The 20,601-nt window shown below is 39.4% G+C and overlaps 3 protein-coding genes and 2 long non-coding RNA genes across 12 annotated transcripts; 3 read left to right on the forward strand and 2 right to left on the reverse strand.

Moving 5' to 3' along the window:
• Positions 1-113: 113 nt before the first annotated feature.
• LOC105690278 (zinc finger protein Xfin-like) lies at positions 114-15,214 on the reverse strand. Of its 3 annotated transcripts, XM_012407940.3 has the most exons (11): positions 15,073-15,214; positions 14,893-15,012; positions 9,667-9,804; positions 9,322-9,529; positions 8,847-9,240; positions 8,248-8,708; positions 7,822-8,144; positions 7,470-7,729; positions 7,125-7,395; positions 6,457-6,645; positions 114-6,129 (listed from the first exon to the last, which is right to left on the reverse strand). In XM_012407940.3, exons 3-11 carry the CDS (start codon positions 9,757-9,759, stop codon positions 2,080-2,082), a joined length of 6,249 nt encoding a protein of 2,082 aa, XP_012263363.2. In that variant the 5' UTR covers positions 9,760-9,804; positions 14,893-15,012; positions 15,073-15,214; the 3' UTR covers positions 114-2,079. The 3 variants fall into 3 exon arrangements, with proteins under 3 accessions (XP_012263363.2, XP_012263362.2, XP_012263364.2); XM_012407939.3 differs by lacking the exons at positions 14,893-15,012; positions 15,073-15,214 and adding an exon at positions 13,815-14,406; XM_012407941.3 differs by lacking the exons at positions 6,457-6,645; positions 14,893-15,012; positions 15,073-15,214 and adding an exon at positions 13,815-14,406.
• On the forward strand, positions 6,070-7,047 carry LOC125500667. 2 transcript variants are annotated; one of them, XR_007278100.1, is made up of 4 exons: positions 6,070-6,381; positions 6,465-6,519; positions 6,618-6,760; positions 6,907-7,047. It is a non-coding gene; the product is annotated as an uncharacterized LOC125500667 (long non-coding RNA). The 2 variants fall into 2 exon arrangements; XR_007278101.1 differs by lacking the exon at positions 6,070-6,381 and having other exon boundaries at positions 6,385-6,519.
• LOC125500666 lies at positions 9,789-13,842 on the forward strand. Of its 2 annotated transcripts, XR_007278099.1 has the most exons (4): positions 9,789-11,290; positions 11,368-11,538; positions 11,671-11,883; positions 11,983-13,842. It is a non-coding gene; the product is annotated as an uncharacterized LOC125500666 (long non-coding RNA). The 2 variants fall into 2 exon arrangements; XR_007278098.1 differs by having other exon boundaries at positions 9,797-11,290; positions 11,671-13,840.
• On the forward strand, positions 14,455-19,276 carry LOC105690279 (E3 ubiquitin-protein ligase Topors-like). 3 transcript variants are annotated; one of them, XM_012407942.3, is made up of 7 exons: positions 14,455-14,596; positions 14,987-15,501; positions 15,769-15,996; positions 16,186-16,463; positions 16,554-16,712; positions 16,864-17,077; positions 17,163-19,276. In XM_012407942.3, exons 2-7 carry the CDS (start codon positions 15,032-15,034, stop codon positions 18,412-18,414), a joined length of 2,601 nt encoding a protein of 866 aa, XP_012263365.2. In that variant the 5' UTR covers positions 14,455-14,596; positions 14,987-15,031; the 3' UTR covers positions 18,415-19,276. The 3 variants fall into 3 exon arrangements, with proteins under 3 accessions (XP_012263365.2, XP_048510182.1, XP_012263366.2); XM_012407943.3 differs by lacking the exon at positions 14,455-14,596 and adding an exon at positions 14,625-14,821; XM_048654225.1 differs by lacking the exon at positions 15,769-15,996.
• On the reverse strand, positions 18,656-20,580 carry LOC105690280 (probable dimethyladenosine transferase). 2 transcript variants are annotated; one of them, XR_007278097.1, is made up of 6 exons: positions 20,390-20,580; positions 19,937-20,303; positions 19,493-19,838; positions 19,269-19,375; positions 18,906-19,010; positions 18,656-18,801 (listed from the first exon to the last, which is right to left on the reverse strand). XR_007278097.1 is itself a non-coding variant. In XM_048654230.1 (5 exons), the coding sequence occupies exons 1-5, from the start codon at positions 20,445-20,447 to the stop codon at positions 18,968-18,970; spliced, it is 921 nt and encodes a 306-aa protein (XP_048510187.1). In that variant the 5' UTR covers positions 20,448-20,580; the 3' UTR covers positions 18,812-18,967. The 2 variants fall into 2 exon arrangements, 1 of the variants encoding a protein (XP_048510187.1); XM_048654230.1 differs by lacking the exon at positions 18,656-18,801 and having other exon boundaries at positions 18,812-19,010.
• Between the last annotated feature and the right edge of the window lie 21 nt (positions 20,581-20,601).

Below are 20,601 nucleotides of genomic sequence, written 5' to 3' on the forward strand. Positions count from 1 at the left end.
TATTCCATTCAATTGAAATTTCAGAGTAAAGTTCCCTGGATTTTGAGATATCGATATGATCCTGACCAATAGCTCAGATCGTGGAATTATGGCAATAAACTGTCAGTGCAAAGTTTTGCAAATTAACGTGAGGAGTTTATTTGAAAGTTTTGGTTTTTCATCATTCAACAACTTATTTCAGCATCCTTCTAGTGACAATTTGTTCTATTGCAATATTAATATTCATGCTATTTTGAATTTCAAATGTAACGATTCAATTACAGGAAACATCGATCAATAAGTCCTGTAATAGTGAACTCAAAAAGTCCTGTAATAGTAAATGCTTCAATATCGTTTTATATAAGATTGATCGACTTATCACAATATACATGTTTTTATATTTAATCAAATTTTCCCAGTCAAGATGAAAACGCGTGGCATTATACAATAGAAAATATAGTATGACTGTTTTCAATATTATCACAACTTAAAATTTAATTCTAATGCTAACCGACTAAACAATAGCAATATGCTACAATATTTACAGAGGACATGGACAGAATACATTTTCCATACCATTTTGTATCTTTGTATTGTGACCCGCCATTAGCAGTATACATGCAATTGATCAACTTATCCTAGGAGAAAACAAAAATCAAGGATAAGTTACAACTTATTGTTATAAATCCGATGGAGAAATTAATGACGAATCGAACCATTGTAAAAAAAATAATTTTGGAACAGTGAATAATCGATAACATGAACACAACCATTTAATGTCTATCATTCGTAGCAAACTAGTTACACAACGTTAATCTAAAGATAAACCGTCATACTACGCAATAATTCTTTTGGAATGAATACAATAAATAGTTAATATTGATGTTACAGGTGGAATAGATAATCGTTGACTAGTTTAGCCTATGCATAATGTAGATTATCTACTGCGGTAATACTCTATTATGTCAAGGAGCAGAATAAGGTAAGGGAAAAAATAGAATCAACATAATACGTAGCAGGATGCGAAAAAGAATCATGCGTTCGGATTTTTGAGTCGAGAATGGATTTTTTTCAAACCAATAAAAATATCAGTTTCAGGTATTGTGGTAGGTAGTAATATTACACAATTTTTTTCTGAATTTTTCGAATTACCTACTCAGCCTGTAACACTGATATGTCAAATATATAGGTATATATGGCAAATAAATACGCATGTACTCGATTAATAGTTCTACCATCAGAATTACTAATCATCTTACAATTAGTAATTGATAGGTCAAAACAATAGTCTACCGATATTAGTGTATAATCATTTCGCAAACACGATATGTCATGATGCGAATAGCGTAAAATCACAACTTTAGTTGGGAGCTGTGTTACAACTATCTTACAACCTTGTGCTATTGTGGAATATGGTCTCAAGGTGAATTTGACCATAATCTATTGTAACGTGGAAAAAGAATCGTAGACTTTATATAATCAATATTGTGATTTAACATTTTCGGCGTGATGTGGTATCAACTCAACGTTACCATGATTTATAAAAATCTGTGACTTTTTGGACATGCACAGTGTAATAGACACTGCCTAGTGCTACTTGCCAGATGCATATAAGCTTCAAGCCCTGAGTTTTTAATCATATATTTCCAAAATGATATTCTTCAGTATATCAATAATGTCAAGATAAACAGGTAATAATACTTCACTGCTTTTGCTCGAGACGTCTTGAAAATTTGTTATTTCAAGAATACGTGCTTTTACAATTGAATTTAGAACATTGACAGAGTGTTACGTATCTTCGGAGAACAACATTGCATCATGCAACAGCTATTTCTTTTGAATAGTAATTCTATATATTGGCCCCTACGACCACGGGCTTCTTTAAATCAAAACTTTTTGGTAACATTCAATGTTCGTATAAAACTCAGTTTGGTTTAATGCCCACAAAAACCTACTCGAATCCTCTTTGATATCCGGCATACAATTTTCAGCTAATTATGATTTGAATTCATGGTAAAAAATAAATTTCCGTTTTGGATTATTATAATTAATATTATTATAATTATTGAATAGCTTCATTTTTCATTTGTACAGGTTTAGTTACGTCCTTGACACATTACTTTTGGCACTGATGGATATCTGCTCCTCTTCCGCTACTTCGATATCATTTTCATTTTCTTCATCTGAAATTACAGGACTATCGTCGGATTGCTGTGTTGCATCCTCGTTTGACGCAACCTCATAGTTACTCATTTCATATTCGTTTTCTTCCTCTAAAATATATTCTGTCACTTCAGGGTTTGAATCTTCGTTGGGAAAATCAGAAACATTACGCTGTATCAAAATTTGATTACCATCGGCATCATTGGCTACCATAATCACAGTTCCATCTAAACTAGGTATTTGTACAGTGTCTGCGTTATCACCTACATCCATGTCCTCTATTTCTTCATCGGTGTTCTTGTCCGAAGTATCATCTGCCATGTCAACTTCGTTTTGCGTGTCACCTAAATTATCTTCCACTTGTTCGTCGCAACTTTCCGCTATATCTTCTTCCTGATGGTCATTATCTGTTTCATCTTTTTCTGGAGTGATTTCTTCAAATTCTGAATTCTCGTCGTTTTCAAAAGCTTCTTCCGCTATCTCCGAAGCATCATCCCCACCTTGGGAATCCCTGTCTTCTTCGTTTTCGATATCAGAATCTGATTCTAAGATCCCTGTAAGATTATTCGCTGTTATAACAAACTTTTTTACGTTTGAATCATTGTTTAACTCCACCAAGTCAGATGCAGACCACGATGGTTCGCCTTTTTCTATTTCATTTCGGATCTGGTCCAACTCACACAAGACTGTGGGCTTTTCAGTCTTTACCGATTCTAGGGTCGTCGGACTTCGTTTATATTGAGTCTTTTCTGAATCATTCACATCGTGATCTTCTGTACTATTTGCCATTGCCAATGGTACCATTGGACTTAGAATAGGCGGGCCTTCGTCATCGGTGTAATCTCCCGGTTCCTCTTTAAACAAGGCTTGATTTTGTAGTTCGCAAGGTTCTTCATCAAATTCTATCTCATTAACAATTTCTGATTTTATTTTGAGTCCACCGCTTGGAGCATCTTCAGTTTTGCCTGTATCGATTTTCAGCAGATCTGATACATTCGTATCTGTCTCTTCCATTGGCGATTTATCATCCTTTTGCGTTTCATTTTCCATATTTGTATCGTCACTTCCACTCAAAGGAACGTTGATGGTCTCTTTATCGTTTGGATCATTACCCCCATGTGCAGTTATATCCTCAGCAGCATGGTCAGAGTTTTCAGCTTCACTTTGAGAATCACTGCTAACATCTCCAGTCATTCTACTATGAGTTCTAGACTCATGGTCGATTCCGTTTTCTTCGTCATCTTCCTCTTCAATATCTTCGTCATTTTCTTCTGCGTCGCTTGTGCTGCTGTCGCTAGCTTCGCTGTCTGTATTATCACTGTTACTGTTGTCATGGTTTTCTGTCGCTTCACCCTCTACTTCTGACTCAAATTCTACCTCCTCTACTTCTTCCATCAGGGAATTGTCATCATCTATCAAACTACCTTTGTCTTGGTTATCGTCGTTTTTGACACTCGCATCCATGTCATTACTATTTTCATAAAATTCAATACATTTTTCTGTACAAGTTTTCAAGTGTTCTTTCAGCTTTTCTTCATCTTCAAAACCTTCGTGACAGTTTGGACACCACTGACTCCCATTATAATTTATATGGATGCTCATGTGTAACAGTAATTTACTTCGCGCATTATGGTACCTACCGCAAGTCTTACATGTGAAGTTGTTACCTTCGCCGGTCAGTATAGCTTCATGAGCAACTTTCAGGTGAGTCGCCAAGTCCTCGTATGTCTGGCAGAGTTTCAGGCAAACACCACATGTAACAGCTGCTTCTGCTCTATGAAAGCGAATAAGATGTTGCCACAAATGCTTTTTGGCTGGCCATTGCTTTCCACAAACTTCGCAAGCACATTCAGTGTTCGTAGATTCGTCATAGACCTTTCTCGAATCTTTACGCAGGCATTTACTGCTCGAACCCCCTTTCATCGACGATATTGGCATTAAATCAGGTACAGGTTTCTGACCGGATAGTTGTAAGTTTATATCCTCAAACAGATTAAAGTCTGGTATATTCAAATTCGATTCATTCGAAATAGGTTCAGGGTCTTCTTTTTTTATTTGATTATTATTCTTCAGATGTGCTTCTAGGATGGACGTGCCAGAACTATTGTTACTATTTTTATTTACGCTATTCCGTCTTGTACAGACGTTGATATGATTCCAAAATAATGTTTTGGTACAGAATTGTTTTCCACAATTTTTGCATTCGAAGTTTTCTCTGTTTCGCATTTTTCTCTTAGCACTAATGCCGCTCGTTTTAGATTTTTTGAACTTTTTAACTGGATTAATATTATGAACATTACGATAATGTTGAAATAGGGTGTCGTTATTCAGGAATATCTCGTGACATGATTCACAATCGAACGTATCAGCCGCAGATCTTTTTCTTTGAGGCCGACTTACGTCTTCGTCGCAACCATCTTCAACAAAGTCCAGGTCATCAGGTTCTTCTTTGATTAGTAAATCCGTTGGCTCGTATTCATCTTGTTTACCACTTGATACCTCCAATCTATAATTGAACGCAGACAGCTGGTCTTTTGGGACATTGTGAACATCGGCGTAGTGATTTCTGAGCTCTTCATCTTCGGTAAAAACAGCAAGACACTGTTTGCATGTTCTGAAGACTTTTCCATGACATTTCTTTGTATGATCAAAAGCCTTCCACTTAGAAGCGTAACGTTTTCCACAAACCTGACAGGTGTTCGGCTTTGATAGAATATGGTTGTGTACCTCTTCGACGTGTTTTTTCAGGTCTTTAGGATCTTTCATAGGAATCAGACAAACACCACATGAAACACCAATTTCATTTCGATGTAAGGACAGGATGTGCATTTTCAATTTAAGTTTATTCTCTACTGTGTCACCACAAAAATCGCAGACATTTGGTACGCTGTGATACTTGTGATCCTTTATGTGGGATTCCAAGTCCTCTCTTGTTCTGAATAACTTTTTGCAATTGGCATGGTCACAAGTCAGATCAGGATGATTCATATGGTGAACTCTATTATGTGTCATAATACCCAATTTGGACGTAACATCTTCGTTGCATAAGTGACAAGTATAGGTGCTATGGTGATTCTCTAGATGTTTTTGAAGACTAGCTCGATCCTTGAATATTCTTTCGCAAGCTCTACAACGAGTCAATAAGGCTCCAGGGTCTTTTCGATAGTTCTGACAGCCTTTCATGTGGCGACGTAACAAATATCTCTTGTGGAAACCTTTGTTACATTTTTCACAGTGATGGGGCGTTTCATCTTCCTCGTTCGGGGATTTCGAATTCAAAGATTCTCTGATTTCTTTTTTTGTCTCCGGCTCGTACCTATGGATCTTTGCAATATGAGCAGCTAAATGTTCTCTGGATGCGCTTGTTTTTAAACAGTAACAGCAGGTCACATCTTCATGTCCTTTGTGTACACGATTAACATGCTTCCATAAATGCGATGTCCTGCCATAGCACTTGTTGCACAAATCACAGGGGAACAAGCTGTGAACATTCCGTCTGTGATTGCATAATTCTTCTAAATTAGCGAACTTTAAATTAGCGCACAATTCACAGTTTAAATCTGAATCGGGAACGCTGTATTCAAGCCTCCTCAAATCGTTCAATGTTTCATTAACGCTGTTATTTATGTAGTTATCTGCTTCTAGCCCATGAATCTTTCTGTGTCTGGACATTTTCGATTTGTTTGAATATGGTCTCCCACAAATGTCGCAACTGAAATCCCCATTTGTGAGCGGCCAATGCTTAGCTTTTACATGACCGCTTAGTTGAATAACGTCAGGAAAAACCTTTAGGCAGACTCCGCAAATCAAAGGCACAGTATCCGAATGAACGCCCATAACGTGCTTCCAGTAATCGACGCGGCTACCCCACAGTTTCCCACATATTTCACAAGTGTTAGGTGAAGCCCCTTGAGCAGTATGATGCTGAACGTGGTCGTTGCGCAGTGATCTGGTTGCAAAGATCTTTCCACAAGTGTCCCGATCACACTAAACATAAAATAATTTTTGTTTTTTTAGATACGATTGTAAATATTACTAGTCTTTGAAAACAACGGTCTAATAGCATCTTATTAACTATAATAAAGCGAGGACATGAAAAAAGAACTTTTCACAAGTCAGCCAAAATTTTATAGTGTAATGCGAGAGCCTATTTTGTTGATAAAAAAAATTGTGTACACCATTAGAATGCCAAAGTAATTTGGATTCTTCAATTTCGGATTCTCTTTTACAAGCCCAGTGGTAACGAAACATAATATAAACTTATTAGAAATAATACGGCATATGACAAAAACACATGATAAACTAAAAACTTACTCTAATAGCAGGCTCATTGCTGTGAATACTACTGACATGAAGCCAGCGTTCCCATTTGCTTGGGTGAGAACTACCACATAATTCGCATACGAAAAATAAATGATACTGTGCTCGGTTTCCATTACCACTCACAGAACCAGTTCCGCTTCCATTGCCAGCAGATTCTCCCATTGGTGCTAGTGGTTCGGACTGGAAGATGAGAGTACAAGATTAACTATCTAGAGTGTGATTGATGTGGGCACGTGTAAGACTCAAGAGCTTCATAAGCAATTGAGAATGGATTCGGTCGACAAATAAATGGACGGTAAGTCTGTATAATCGAATACTATTCAACAAAGGTTTTTTAAGCACAATATTGTTTTTTTATGAACACATGCAGTACCAAAACGCGGCAAAGTTCAACATCGTCAACATCTCTATTGTTCATTTATTTGCTTTGATTTTTTTCAGGTTCGAAGTAATCAGGGTGAATCTGATGGCATTGTTAGCATGATACACCAATTATTTCTAATCAATTTTGTAAGCATAATGTGTTACACAGGCTTAGACGATATGAATGAGTAACCAATGATAAATATTTTTTACACACCGAACATTCTGTAATCGTTGAATGTTATTTTTAAGCTCATACATAGAACACATGTATAGTGCATACCGCAAAATATTACCTTATGAGCATTTCTTTGATGACGTATAAGATGATCCTCACTTGGAAAGGATTTATAACAAATGTAGCAGTCCATTTTTTCACCCTCATCCGCATCAACTTCTAACGTTTGATCGTTCGCTTCGTTACTATTGTAATTTTCACTGTAGTAATTGCTGTTAAGTTGCACAAAACTTGCTGGATCATATCCTGGGTCCACATTGTGTATGGAGACATGTGTTATCAATTTTTTTCTCGAATCGTGTTGCCTCCCACAAATAGTACAACTATACCTGTAAACCCAAAGGAGATCTAGTCACCCGAAATATTTTGAAAATTCTTAATATTCACCAGCATAGAATCATACCTTCTCTGTTCGGAAACTTGTAACTTTGATCCCCCGTGATACATGTTCACATGATTCAACAGCTGGGTATTGTCTGCACAGATCTTCAAACACACGCCACATGCAAATGCTGCATACTCTTTGTGGGTTGCTCGAATATGTAGCCATAAGGAAGCACGGTCATTGAAATCTCGAGTACAGATCTCGCAAACGAAAACAGTTTCGATTTCAATCATGTTCTCCGGACTACTGTCATGTTCAAAGTCATTTTCAGCATTGCGCTATAACAATGCATCAAATTATTCGTACTTGCCATTCGTTAAAAATGTTTAAAATTTATCACAGTAACAGAAAATAATGAATCTATATGTACCTGGGGGGATAAAGAGGAGTCCGATATTTCGATGTGGCTTTCATTTACTACTCGGTTTGGTTGCTTGTTTAATACTTGGGGAGCGGGAGGCCTTTTCAGGCATTTGTCACTATCGATTATGGGAGTGGGATCAACACCATGTGATGCTACTATGTGTCGGCTGAGCGATGATTTCAATGCAAAGTCCTTCTCACATAGGATGCAAATAAAAGGTTTGTCAGCATCGTGCAAGAGCTCATGTTCTTTCAAGCTGTCCACGGAAACGAAACTTTCGGGGCAAGTCTCACAGTACCACCTCTTCTGTGTCTCCATATCGCTGCTGACTGTTCGAATATTACAATTTTATCATTGATGTACATACGTGTATATATATATCTTTGAATCGAAATTTATAATATTTGACATTGTATTTCCCCTAAACTTTACCTGTTCTAGATATTTTTTTCGGCTTTTGGTTCACCCTTGGCTCGTCATGTTCCCGTTTCAAACTTTCTTTTTTGGTCAGAGCCTGTTTCAATATGGTCAACTGTGGATTATTAGCCAATTTGGCTTCGGCGTCTCTGTAATCTTTTCCTTCGTCGTCTGAATCAACGCTAGACAAGTCGGATGTGTCGATAACACTTTTACTTTTGTGCACAGATATTTTTTTAGACAATTCCTTCTTCCTGTCTCCCGCGCATACTCGACTATGCTTATTCAAATCCGTAACGTTTGTGTACATCTTAGGACACGTCTTGCACTGGAACTTATTGTCTTGTTGAATATAAGGCAAAGACAACTCGGGAGGTGGCGGTAAACCTGCATGCCGTGATTTTATGTGTTCCTCCAGATTAGTTCTCGTCGAATAAATGCGCGAACAGTACCTACATGTTACTGCGGGATGTCCCCTACAATGAATAAATGGACAAAGACTATAGTTGATACCCAAGTAAATGAACGGGCATGCACAGAAGGATACGGGGGACTGGGAAGTCGTAGGCAACGAAATAATTTTTCCACTCGTTGAAACAAATTAATCAACGCACCTATGAGTCGTCGATACATGCCCCCATCTGTGTTTCGCAGTGGAGTAAGATTTGTTACACAAATCACATTGATATGGTCTTTTGTAGGATGTGTGATCGTCGGTAATAACTTTTTCTCCAACAATATCACCGGCCCCAACATGAATCCTAGCGTGTAGAGATAAATGTCCTTTTGAACTGAAGGCTTTGTTGCATAACGAACAGACATAAACTTCGTGTTGTTCTGAAGTGTGTTGAAATATCTCCGATTCATTGTGAGTTCCTCCTTGATTGGGGGCGTCGGTTTCTTCTGCGTCTTCCGTGACAATGGAGGTCATTTCCAGAAAGTCACTGGGATTTGTTTCCATGTCCATCTCATACTCATCTGATTTTTGGTCGTCGTGATACTCCCCACCTGATATGTAGCGTTAACGTGAGGTATATTCGCGATGACGAGCAACAGCGATATAATCCATCGATTTAGAAAGCTACTCACCATCGTCACTGACTACTTGATGGAGAATCTCTTCAATTTCGTGGTATGCTTCTCCATCCGAATTCAATCTAGGTGGAGTTCCTAAAGCACCATTAGGGTTTACTATCGGGGCCTCTGGAATGAGTATTGGCATATTTTCTTTCTTCTTGAAAGGTTCTGAGTGCAGCTGAGTAAACTGAACGCTATGCCTTTGTATTCCATCTCCGGTCTTTGTTGTCCCACGCGTGAAAAAAAACAATAAAAAAAAAAAAAATACAAAAACACAAGTTATTATTACAATTCATTGACGGCTTAGCAGCACCTATTCATGCGATAGACATAATTTTAGTCGTCTGAGAAACTTACATCTCTGTTATTAGATGGCAGAAATCTCTCGAGCATAGCCACCGCATTGACACATGCAGTCCGGAAATCGTAAAAATTTTCCAAGTTGTACATGCATCTATAGCACACGCACTTCGGTAGCTTGTCATTTTCCGCAATCTGAAAATATCAAAGAAGATATGCCGATGAAATACACACATTCCAGAAGTTTGTCTGGTACACACGAAGACCGATTTAAATGTATAATTTCTTTGCAGAAAATTAATTCTTATTGTTATTTGGAGCAAAATGAATAACAAACACTCTAAATTCATGTTTGTTTTATATCCAGAGATTACGAGCATTATAAATCTTAATGTCGAGATACCCATTCATGAACATAGGTATAAAAGAGAAAGTGTTACTTTACTATTTACTATGTAGGTCAAGGTGTGTGATTATTGAATGAATCAAACCCGTAAGTGATATTCGTAAAAACCGTGTAATCAACGTTTACATCATCAAAAGAATACACTATTTGATTTTAGACTATTTTAGAAATATGGTGGATTTTATTAGCATATGATATTAGTCGAACACGGTATGCGAGGGTACACGAGAGTAATTGGAAAAGTTTACTGTTCATTAAAAATTGAGACTAAAAACTGATTGCCGTTAATTCTATAATTTATGAGTTACAGGAGATACCTCAACAATGATAAATGAGTTACAAAATTACCGCGCACAGGTTCACCGGCCTTGTGTAATTGCATTTTTAAAAACAGTTATACTATCTGTCTCGGAACTGTGTCAAGAACAACCACTGATGCGTCCGAACGAATTTTATGCTGAAAAAAAATTACAGTCGCTGATTCAAAGCATAATCTACATCAGAAGTGGTACAGATCACTTCTAATGAAAAATCACGAACCAGTTTTAATGAGAATTTTATACAATGGACATCAGCGATTCATTGAACGCATTATATTCGACATTGAATCTGCCAGTGGATACGTTATCACATCCACGTTTAGAACAGATCTACACGTCAGTGATCTGAAGATTACTTCTAGTCCGCGACCCGCTGCACGTGATTCGTTGCACTTTCTCTCAGCGTCTAGACGAATGTAATGACACTTAAATTAGATTGGAGAAATTTAATCCAACGCATAATAACAATTAAACAATGACAAAGTGAAAGAGAAAAAAAGTGGACAAAAATAACAGACAGATGCAGTAGCCGCGGTACAAGCATATTTCTATGCAAATAATTTTCTCGATCGAATCTCGCTTTATTGCAGCAATAAATTCATGTATTGGCCATATTTAGAAAGGTGTGATTTCGCAATATAAATTATACGTGCGCACACTTATGTACGTTCATGTACGCGGCGGACACGTAAGTAATTTATAAGAATAACTTCATAATCTTGCTTCGAACGTGTCACTCATTTTTCATACTACCAGTGCATGTGTATAATACACTGTAGTAGGTAATTCAACTCTCTCGTGTTCACCGGGTGATCGCTGTTCGATTGGCCTTCGATCGGCAGACTATTTACCATATATTGAGTGCGATTAATAACGAAAGGCAAGTGAATAAAAAATACGCTCGGTAGTCGGTCAAAATAAATTGGGAGTTGAATCGAAAGAATTGCAGGAAAAGGTGTTTTTCAGTCATCTTGGATATCCGTATCTTCTATGTGTACCCTTAGATAAATGTTTAACACTTTTTCTTGTTAGTTTTATCAACGACTCATCCGTCGATAGCGTTGCTACAACAGATTAAGACGATAATTCAAGAGTGAGATGAACTTCAACCATGGTTTAACGAAGCTCTCGTTCCCTCAAATTCGGGGGTAGTTTTCTAGAATTTTCCTACGTCCGATTCCAATGACACGTATTGCGACGAAGGTACGTACATACATGGGTCCCATATCGTTCCGCAAGACTGATTTAAATATTTCTTTGCAATTTCCCTCCGGAGAGCTGATTCGTCAGGCCTGATAGATATGGCGGAGAGAATTTAAAAAGTCTAATTTATAGTGAAATCAAAAGCAGACGAGTAGACGATTGGTCAACGGATATATACAGGTTCGATTGCAATGTCGAAACAATTAATTGTAAGTCAGTCGTGCAGCTGCGCGAGCTCCTGATGTTCTTGGACGGCTGCGGCTCGATGCAGGTGAATTGCGGAATGGCTTCGAATTTCGGGAGGAGTCGAAGCGGATCTCTCCCGACTGATCACGAGCCACACTGGTGAATAAATAAATAAATAAATAAATGGAACTAACGCACATATCACCGCTTCCTGTAGAAGAAGTGAGTTGCGGACCTAACGCGGAATAAATGTTGCAGATAAGAGAAATATCAATTCAATTGTCGCCTGACGTTAGTTTTATTTTGTAAAATTACATGTGTATGCGGTTCCACGAGGCACAGGGAACTTGACCTAGTTATGTAAGACGGGTACGAGTAGTTCGTATTTCGGCAAAAACCAGTTGTCAAGATTTCACAAATAATGGTAAGGCAAGTAGAATTTTTTGATCGATTGCCCTCTAGTTTCTGTAAAGGTATCGAAGCCAACCCTTACACTGGCATTAACTATCGATTCAAACGTGATTTCGAATTTACGGATTGACAATTCCCTGATATGGTATAAATTCAATGACAATTTGACGACGTTGCGAAATCGTTGGCAATTAAAAATATAATTGGCGTAAGTCTTGTGAGAAGAATTGAGGCGGATTTCGTTCGCTCCCGAAGATGCAGCAGGCGCAAAGGAAGGAGGAAGGTAAAACGAAAAGCTGAGGACCCGAAGCGACCCGATCTATCCGGGGCTTGCTGTCGCATCGGATGAGAGAGGGCAGAGCAGGGCAAAGAACAGGGAATTACTTGGGAAGAGGAAAAAAGGGGGGACACGACCGGGACACGGCGCGTCTTCCACGTAGCCAATGACCAAGAAACCGCACCCGACTTCGATACCCAACTTGAATTATTGAGATAACGCGACTTTTACCTCCGGACATAGTGATGTGGTTCTGAGGAAATACGTTAGACAGGTTTTGAAAAAAAACGAAAAATTTGTGGAATTTCATTACGATTAACGATAAAGATGTAATCTGTTTAATTTCAAGGGAATTATTAACTGGAGTCAGATGAATGCCTTTTTATTTTAATTGTAGCGTAACGAGCTCGCTGTTTTTTTCCTCGTACATGGTTCTTGTTACATCAATCGATGTAGGTAATAGGTATGGCTTTGAAGGCGGAATGCGAGTTAGATAATCAGCCCGGACACACGTTTTCAGCATACGATTAGATGCATTTTCTGCACAACAAGCAGTGATCTCATTAGATGCTAGAAAATTGAGCAACATTGATATCTGGATTAAATAGCTGACTGAGTGAATGGCGTAATTCAATGTATCAAGAATGTATCACATCGTTGGTCGTCCAAATCTATAACCACGTGTCAAATCAGTGGATAATAGATAAACACGCGTTGCTTACTAGATGATTGGAGTCGATGAAATAACCTTTAAATTTTGTTCCTGTCAAAACTATAGCGAAGAGTGAAACAAAAATTTTCGGAAAACTTGAATGAACTGATTTTCGTTTGCTTAATAGGGATTGTTGGAATGACGACTGTTGTAAATAAACAAAATCTTATACGTGTGGGGATAAGCATTTCAAAGGTAGAAAAAAACATGTTGTAATAGATAATTCCTTCTGAAATTACTGAGGGAATTGTGAGTACGGAATATGCAGGTTCTTGACAAATTTTTTCAATTTTCCAAAACGTGCGGCGTCTATTCGTAGCAAGTGAATACGATCGACTGTACGACGAGTTTGGCACGGGAATTCGTCGCATAAGCAACTTGAGTGACGGGGTCGAGAGTGTTTCCTCCCGATGACGACGTGAACTTACGACTTACACGTCGTGTTCCAACGCGCAAAATGTCGCCCGTTCCGATCCTAGCCTCCTAGACGTTGCGTTAAGCTACAAGAACCTCTGGGAGGTAGCGACCCAAGAAGTCTCGACGTCAGCCTGCGGGCAGCCGCAGCTCGCGCGTTGCAATAAAATTAATAAGTTTAAAAGTAAACGATAAATTTCAGGCGGACTATAACGATCGGGGAATATGGAGGTCGCCTCGATGGCGTAGGTGTTAATGAACATGTCCGGGATTTACCTTGAAGGGAAGGCAGGTCTGAATTTTGTCGACTAGCTGTCGATTCCGTCCCTCTTGACCAAATATATCCATTTTAATAGCATCGTGGGACGCACACAGCCTGCATAACTCCGCGTACCGTTCCTTCGACTCCATTTTTCAAAAATTTTCACTGATTTTTCTGAAAGCAATACCCAGAGAACCCGCGCACTCGGCGCCGCTCGCACAACTGCCGCGCGACCCTCTTCCTCGCCGAGCCTCGCCGCCCACTTCACGTCACATTTTCACTGATTCACCTTATGCAACTAGCTATCGAGGAACTGATCACCGTTTTACTAAATATCCCATGCCCACACATGTCCTTTATCTTGTTATATCACCCAATAGTTTAACTTTTCATCGAAACTCTAGTAAACCCTGCTTAATAGCAGTGATGAACCTACGATTTTCGGAGTAGGCCGCCATATTGTATACACCCGATACAGCCACTTGTTTCACCAACTACGCCCCCAAGTTAAATTTTAACAAATTATCTCGGGCTTTGGATTAGCCACTAGAGTTCCTAGCTCCCGAAGCAGGCGCCACTCGTCGGAGGTTCGTCGAACATCTGTGATGCTGAACAGGGGCATCTTCGCCGATGGAAACTGTGAGAGCTTTGTGTGCCTGGGTGGTCCGTCATTGGTCGAGTTGCAACGGTGTAGTGATAGTATTATTTCACGTTCCAGCTCGATTCTAGGCGATATTCTGATGGTGAACGGACGTTTAAAGATAAAATTCCTTCTGGAGAATTGCAAGATTTGACCGTACGTCGACAGAAATATTGATTTTCATTTTCAATTCGGAGTTAAGGCTCAAGGGCAGCTTGACTGCGGTTGAACTTTACGTACAATTGATCATGGCTTTCTACAATATTTATATCTTCTGCCACGAGTTACCTGCATCAACCATTGCGCATATTTCATAAATAAACTGTTACACCTAATATTAACTGTGCTGTAAATAATAAGCTTTGTACATCACAGTAAGAGGTATAATCAATTGGAAATATTTCGATCTCCATCTTTATACATCTCAACTCATTTCGTGTGTGATAACTTACCTATACAATGGCATAGCTATTATCTACCAGCCATGTGGTTTCCTGTTGTTTTACGATGAAAATCACATTCTTCCTAATTGTCCGCATGCTTTAGGGAGGTGTGTGGACATCGGTGGACAACTGCAAATGCAAAAGGAAAATGGAGGAACAAACGGAAACTTTGAGTACGGTTGCAATTACCACAGTCTCTGAAGCTGCAACAGGTATCCCATCTCTTGCTCCGAAGAGTCCCCTTAAGACGGAGGTGATACTTCAAGACAGCCCTGACAATGAAACGAGCGGGCGAAGTGATGGTGCTGCATCGCCACCACCCAACTGCAGCATCTGTCTTGGAAAACTTGTGAACAAATCGTTCACCGACAGCTGTTTACATCAATTTTGCTTTAGCTGCCTCTCACAGTGGTCAAAAATAAAAACAGAGTGCCCTCTGTGTAAACAAACATTCAAATCTATCATACACAATGTTAGATCCGAGGAGGATTATGACCAATATCATGTGCCTCGCCAGTTTGCCGCTTTACCTCCCCCGCCAATGGCAGCTACACTGGATGTTAATTTCGACTTGGTTGGTGTCAATCTTGGTGTGGGAGTCCGGAGGTTCAGCTACAGGTCAGAACAAAACTTAAAACAATCCCATATTTTTATTATGCTTTGGCAGTCGCAAACGTGTACTTTGTACTTACTGTTGGGTTACTGGTGAAGATAACTTTCTTCATTCGATCAATCTGATAATCTCAGAGCAGTAATTTCAGAGTGAAATGACAACCTAGGCACAGGTTTAGCCCATACTCTATCCCATTGAAAAATCAAATTTTTTTGCTAAGTAAATTAGAACTTGGTTGAGCATCATGTAATAACTTTTGCCCTGCATTTCAGAACAACCATGCAACCAAATCGTCGTTATGGTGTTATATTGAATCCAGATCAAGTTGCAAGACGTGAGCAAATCCCAGCCCTCACCTCGTTAGTCTCCCGGGGAGAACTTAGACATAGACGTACAAATCCTGTTGAGTATCGGCGTAATGTCTATCGATTTGGAATGTGGGCCACATCTCTGGCTGACATATTTGGCAATTTCAGAGAGTGCAGCGCTGAGTACTATCGGTAAAAACTTCCGAAATCACTTCTCTTTTGACAATAGCATAGACTTCCCTATTCTAGCGTTTGCAAACGTTTTCTAGATAACAGCATTTGCAAAGTACTACCTGTTGCATTAAAAAATTGCGATTATCAAATTGGCATATGTTTCACTAGAATAAAATAACAGCATAAGAAATGGATTATATTTTACAGACGAGAGCCAAATCAGTTAAATCGAATAATACCCTGGCTGAACCGGGAGTTGCAGGTACTGCTTAATAACAATGCCCCGCATATAGCCTATGTTATGCGTATCATTGTGGAATCTCTTACTCGTTATGACTTGAGGAGTCCTGAGTTCCGGGATATTGTTCGCCCCTATTTTGGCATTCATACGGAACATTTTGTACATGAATTACTCAACTATGCACGTACCAACTTTGATTTGATCGGTTACGATCAGTATGTTACCTATATTCTTCCGACTCATGGTTAGTATAACTTGCAATTTTTCATGATATTTTTCAAAATGATATTTCTTCATGGATATGTATTCGATCTATTATTCTCATTTGCTGTAGGATTGTCAAATGAATATGTACCTCGTGTGACGTCTCCAAGTTCCAGCAGTAGCAGTACATCCAATGATTCTGACGTTCAGGTGGTCGATGAAACTCCTGATTTGAATCCTTTGAATGCAGGAATGCCCGGAGTAGGGCCTCATCTTGTCACGATGCCTGGTATGCGTATCTGTATGGAATTACTCTTCGCATCCTTCATTCTTATTGGCAATAGCATTCTCTGCAGTTGGCAGTTCTAAACTTTAATACCTCACTGCGATCACGTCATCGATTTCCAATGATAATGTAATTCGTTATTTCATTCATCAAGGACCCAGTACGGTGGCGCAAGCTTTTCAGGAGCGTGCAATGTCTCCCAGGATCGTCTTGACAATTTCATCAAGTTCATCAGAAGTGTCTGACGACGAATGTGAAGTCGTCGGTTATGTAAAACCTCGACATGAAAGGACTCCAGAGATCATTGACCTGTTGTCATCAGATGCTGACACTACACACGTAACTAATTTTGTCGATTCGGAATATGGGTGAGTTTATAATGTTTAGCCACTTATCTTTTGCCAATGAAACTCAGTTCAAGTAATTAGATTTATGTTTTTCATCAAATTTTAGCGATCACCACAGCAATGGGTTACAATCGGCACCGAGGCAGTGTGGAAATTACGATGCGTCAAATGATCGAACTGTTTTACTTGATTCTTCGGGTGCACCAACATTTGAAGAGATCTACGAACCTAGCACTTCTACGAATAGAAAACGAAGTACACTACGAAGTAGCAACCGAGTCATTCCGAAAAGGCGAGTTCCTGATACAACGACGTCCGACAGTGATAACTTCGATTCGGATCTGGATTATATTCCATATGGTAACGCCAAATCCAAGAATACGTCGAAAACGTCAGCGACTACTTTGAAGAGTCAGAAAACTTGTAAGCGGCGTGTTAGTGGATCGAAGAGAGTCAGGCGGTGCGTCGATCCAATGATGTCCAGCAGTAGTGATTCTGACGACAGATGCGATCGACGCGCATATAAATCGGTGTCTATCTCACCAGAGAGTGAAAAGAGAGGGCGTTCGTCCAGTCGTAGCGATTCTAGTCCGGACGGACGTGACGAGCGACAAAAAACTGAAAGTAAATCAAAGTCCGCGCAGTCCAAGATACGGAATGTAATAAAAGTTCGAAAGGATTTGGTAAAAAAGGAAGAATGGAACAGCGATGATTGCGTAGACAGCGACGTATCCACAAGGAGTGATAGCAGCCCAGAACGGGCCTCCCGCAGGGTTGATAAGTCCGGAGCGAGACGACATCGCCTCATCAGAGATCCAGATTCGGAATGTATTGCCAAGAGGCGCGAGGATAGCAACGACCCGGTTTTGGATAAAAAGCAGACTGAATCGAAATCTAAAGTTGAGTATCCTTCAACCGATTCGGATAGAAATTCATTGAATAATCGTTCGGGTAGCCAATCTAGCTTACGGTCCAGAAAAGCGCACGTTGTCAAAAAAAAATCAAAGCACAAAGACAAACGGAAGGATAAACGAAGTCGTAGATCCGAAAACAAGTGTTTCGTCCCCATTGCCGTTTCAGATTCATTCCAAGCTGACGATTCTAACCCGGGCGTTTCAACAGCTTCCGTAACTTCGTCCACCAGGAGTGAGGCGCTCGTTCCGCCCAAGTATTCAAATTCCACAAAAAGTCCCAGTTCGAGAGAGAGACGCAGAACCCACAAGAAGCACAAGGATTCCAAGAAGTCTCGCAAGAGATCCAAAAGTAGTTCGAAATCAAGGTCCAAAAAAAAGAAGCGACGCACCACATCGTTAACGAGCTCGGAATCGGGACGAGATCAACCACCCGAGCATTCTTAGTGACCCTTAAAAACTCAGGATATTCCAACTGGTCAGATGTCATACCTGATTAAAGTGTTTCGTTACTTACCTACTTATTTCGTCGCTAGTGTTACCAGTGAAAATATTGCCCTTTTAGATCATAGAGCTGTTACCTTTGTCACAGCTCTTGCACGGATTCGAACTGCTACAATGACGTATTCAACTGCTGTAACTTGTTCAACGTATATCAATTATATCGTATATAAAACCGTGTTTGCAATTGATTAGAAATTGGTGGAAAACTTCTATTTTTGTAAATGTCACATACGTACAGAAGTGACGATGCCCACTTCCTTTCTCCTGGGATTGTTGTCATACGTGTACGCGCATAATTAGGATTGAATCGAGGAAACCATAGAATTGTGCCTAGACAATGTTTATAATTTTCGAAAGATGAATTCACAACTTTTTATTTATTATACTGTACAAAAATGAATGTCGTGCGTAGGTACGGAAGTATGCATACTTACGTAGCGAACGGGAGAAAAACTTCTCGAATGCAGAGATAGCTATGTACAATAGACTCGGTTGTTTACGAAAAATGAATTCCCTGGGAATTGAATGCGTGTAGAAGACTGCAACAATGAGAATAATCGGAAGGATGCGGATTAATATTTTTAAGTTTTATGTCTTGAGTTTCGAGGTACACATTGAATACCAATGGTACGAATGTGAAGGCGTAACGCTACGATGAATTAATGTAATAACGCGACGTTACTCATAAGTATCGAAGTTCATTACGAATAATGGATTATGAATAAATAGAACAACCAATGACGAATGGATTATATATTAAAAGAAAACCAATGAAAAAACTAATAAATACGAGTTACCTCATGAAGTCATCTATGTCCATGTTTCTCGCTCGCTTATCCGCAGCCATTGCTCCAAGCAGTATGTCATTTATTGTGTCTTTCAAATTAAAACTTTCCGATATTGCCTGCCAAAAATTCACATCGTTGTTAAATATGGGGTCATCTGAATGTTTTATACTCAACTGACGTCAATGAATTTTATCACATTGGCTCAAGTTGGAATCGGACTTCTGACCACTTACCGTGTTTTTTAAACTGCAGTGTAGCCTGTAATTCTTTTCCAACATGGTTGTTACAGCGGTCTGTTTGAACGCAGCAGCCAATGTTTTATTTTTCCTAACAAACGCTATTCGAGTTAAACCATCCCATTCTTTGTAGTTTATAGGAGGTGGTGGATTTCGGGGTTCAATTCGAACCACACTGGATTCAACTTTTGGCGGTGGTCTGAAATTATTTTTGCCAACTTTCATCAACATATCTACCCTTGCCAATAACTGCGTGTTGACGCTCAGTCTGCAGTATAATTTATCCCCTGGCTTTGCCACGAGCCTTTGTGCAAATTCTCGTTGAAACATTAGAACGGCACACCTGAAGAATGAAAAAAAGACCATTGGAAGATTGAATTTATCATTTGCGTTATTGGTGGAAATGTCAAACGTCTGTCAATAAAGCCAGATCTAATATACCTGAAGAACGGTCGATGCAATAGCAGTTTAAATACCAATGGTGAAGAAATCTGATATGGCACGTTGGCAACGCATATATCAAAAAAAGGAAGCTCAGTTTTCAAAGCATCTCCGACCATGATGTGAAGTTTTGCTTGGAACGGGGTACCTTGTACGCGTTTTTGTAATTCAGCTACCATCCTCGGATCCACTTCGCATGCAATTACCTTTTTCACTTTCTCAAGCATTTTTACCGTCATGTTTCCAGTACCAGGACCTATCTCCAAAACCACGTCGGTGGGTCGTAGTGCCGATTTCTCCAGCATTCCCTGGATGATCAACGGATTCTTTAATATATGCTGACCAAAGTCCTTGTTGAATACGAGTCCTGGATATTGAATAAGATTTGTAATGTACCATAGAAAATACATAACCTTACTTCGTTGATAGAAGAATCTTAGATGAGTCACAAACCTTGCTTCGCAACCTCCTGGTGGACGCGTGACTTCTTTTCCACGCGGATTTTCGGCATTTTTATATTTATCCGTATTGAGCTATGGCAAAATGTACCCCTCGCAGGTTAATGTTCGTTCCACCGCGTCGTACACATGGTCGTATCAGGTCAGTGACGAACACGTGCACTACTGCAATACTAGTGGACAATCGGCCATACTAAATTGACAGTT

The sequence above is a fragment of the Athalia rosae genome, chromosome 4 (assembly GCF_917208135.1).
Source record: "Athalia rosae chromosome 4, iyAthRosa1.1, whole genome shotgun sequence".
NCBI classification, from domain to species: Eukaryota; Metazoa; Arthropoda; class Insecta; order Hymenoptera; family Athaliidae; genus Athalia; species Athalia rosae.

Coding starts and splice junctions, on each gene's coding strand:
- LOC105690279 (XM_012407942.3), top strand. CDS start 15,032: ATGGAGGAACAAACGGAAACTTTGAGTACGGTTGCAATTACCACAGTC. Junction 16,713..16,863: donor TCATCTTGTCACGATGCCTG/GTATGCGTATCT, acceptor TCATTCATCAAG/GACCCAGTACGGTGGCGCAA. Junction 17,078..17,162: donor TTTGTCGATTCGGAATATGG/GTGAGTTTATAA, acceptor ATCAAATTTTAG/CGATCACCACAGCAATGGGT.
- LOC105690278 (XM_012407939.3), bottom strand. CDS start 13,949: ATGGAGTCGAAGGAACGGTACGCGGAGTTATGCAGGCTGTGTGCGTCC. Junction 8,709..8,846: donor CATGTATCGACGACTCATAG/GTGCGTTGATTA, acceptor TATTCATTGTAG/GGGACATCCCGCAGTAACAT. Junction 6,646..7,124: donor ATCAAAGAAATGCTCATAAG/GTAATATTTTGC, acceptor CTCATCTTCCAG/TCCGAACCACTAGCACCAAT.
- LOC105690280 (XM_048654230.1), bottom strand. CDS start 20,447: ATGCCGAAAATCCGCGTGGAAAAGAAGTCACGCGTCCACCAGGAGGTT. Junction 20,304..20,389: donor CCAGGAGGTTGCGAAGCAAG/GTTTGTGACTCA, acceptor TTCAATATCCAG/GACTCGTATTCAACAAGGAC. Junction 19,011..19,268: donor GACATAGATGACTTCATGAG/GTAACTCGTATT, acceptor TCATTGTTGCAG/TCTTCTACACGCATTCAATT.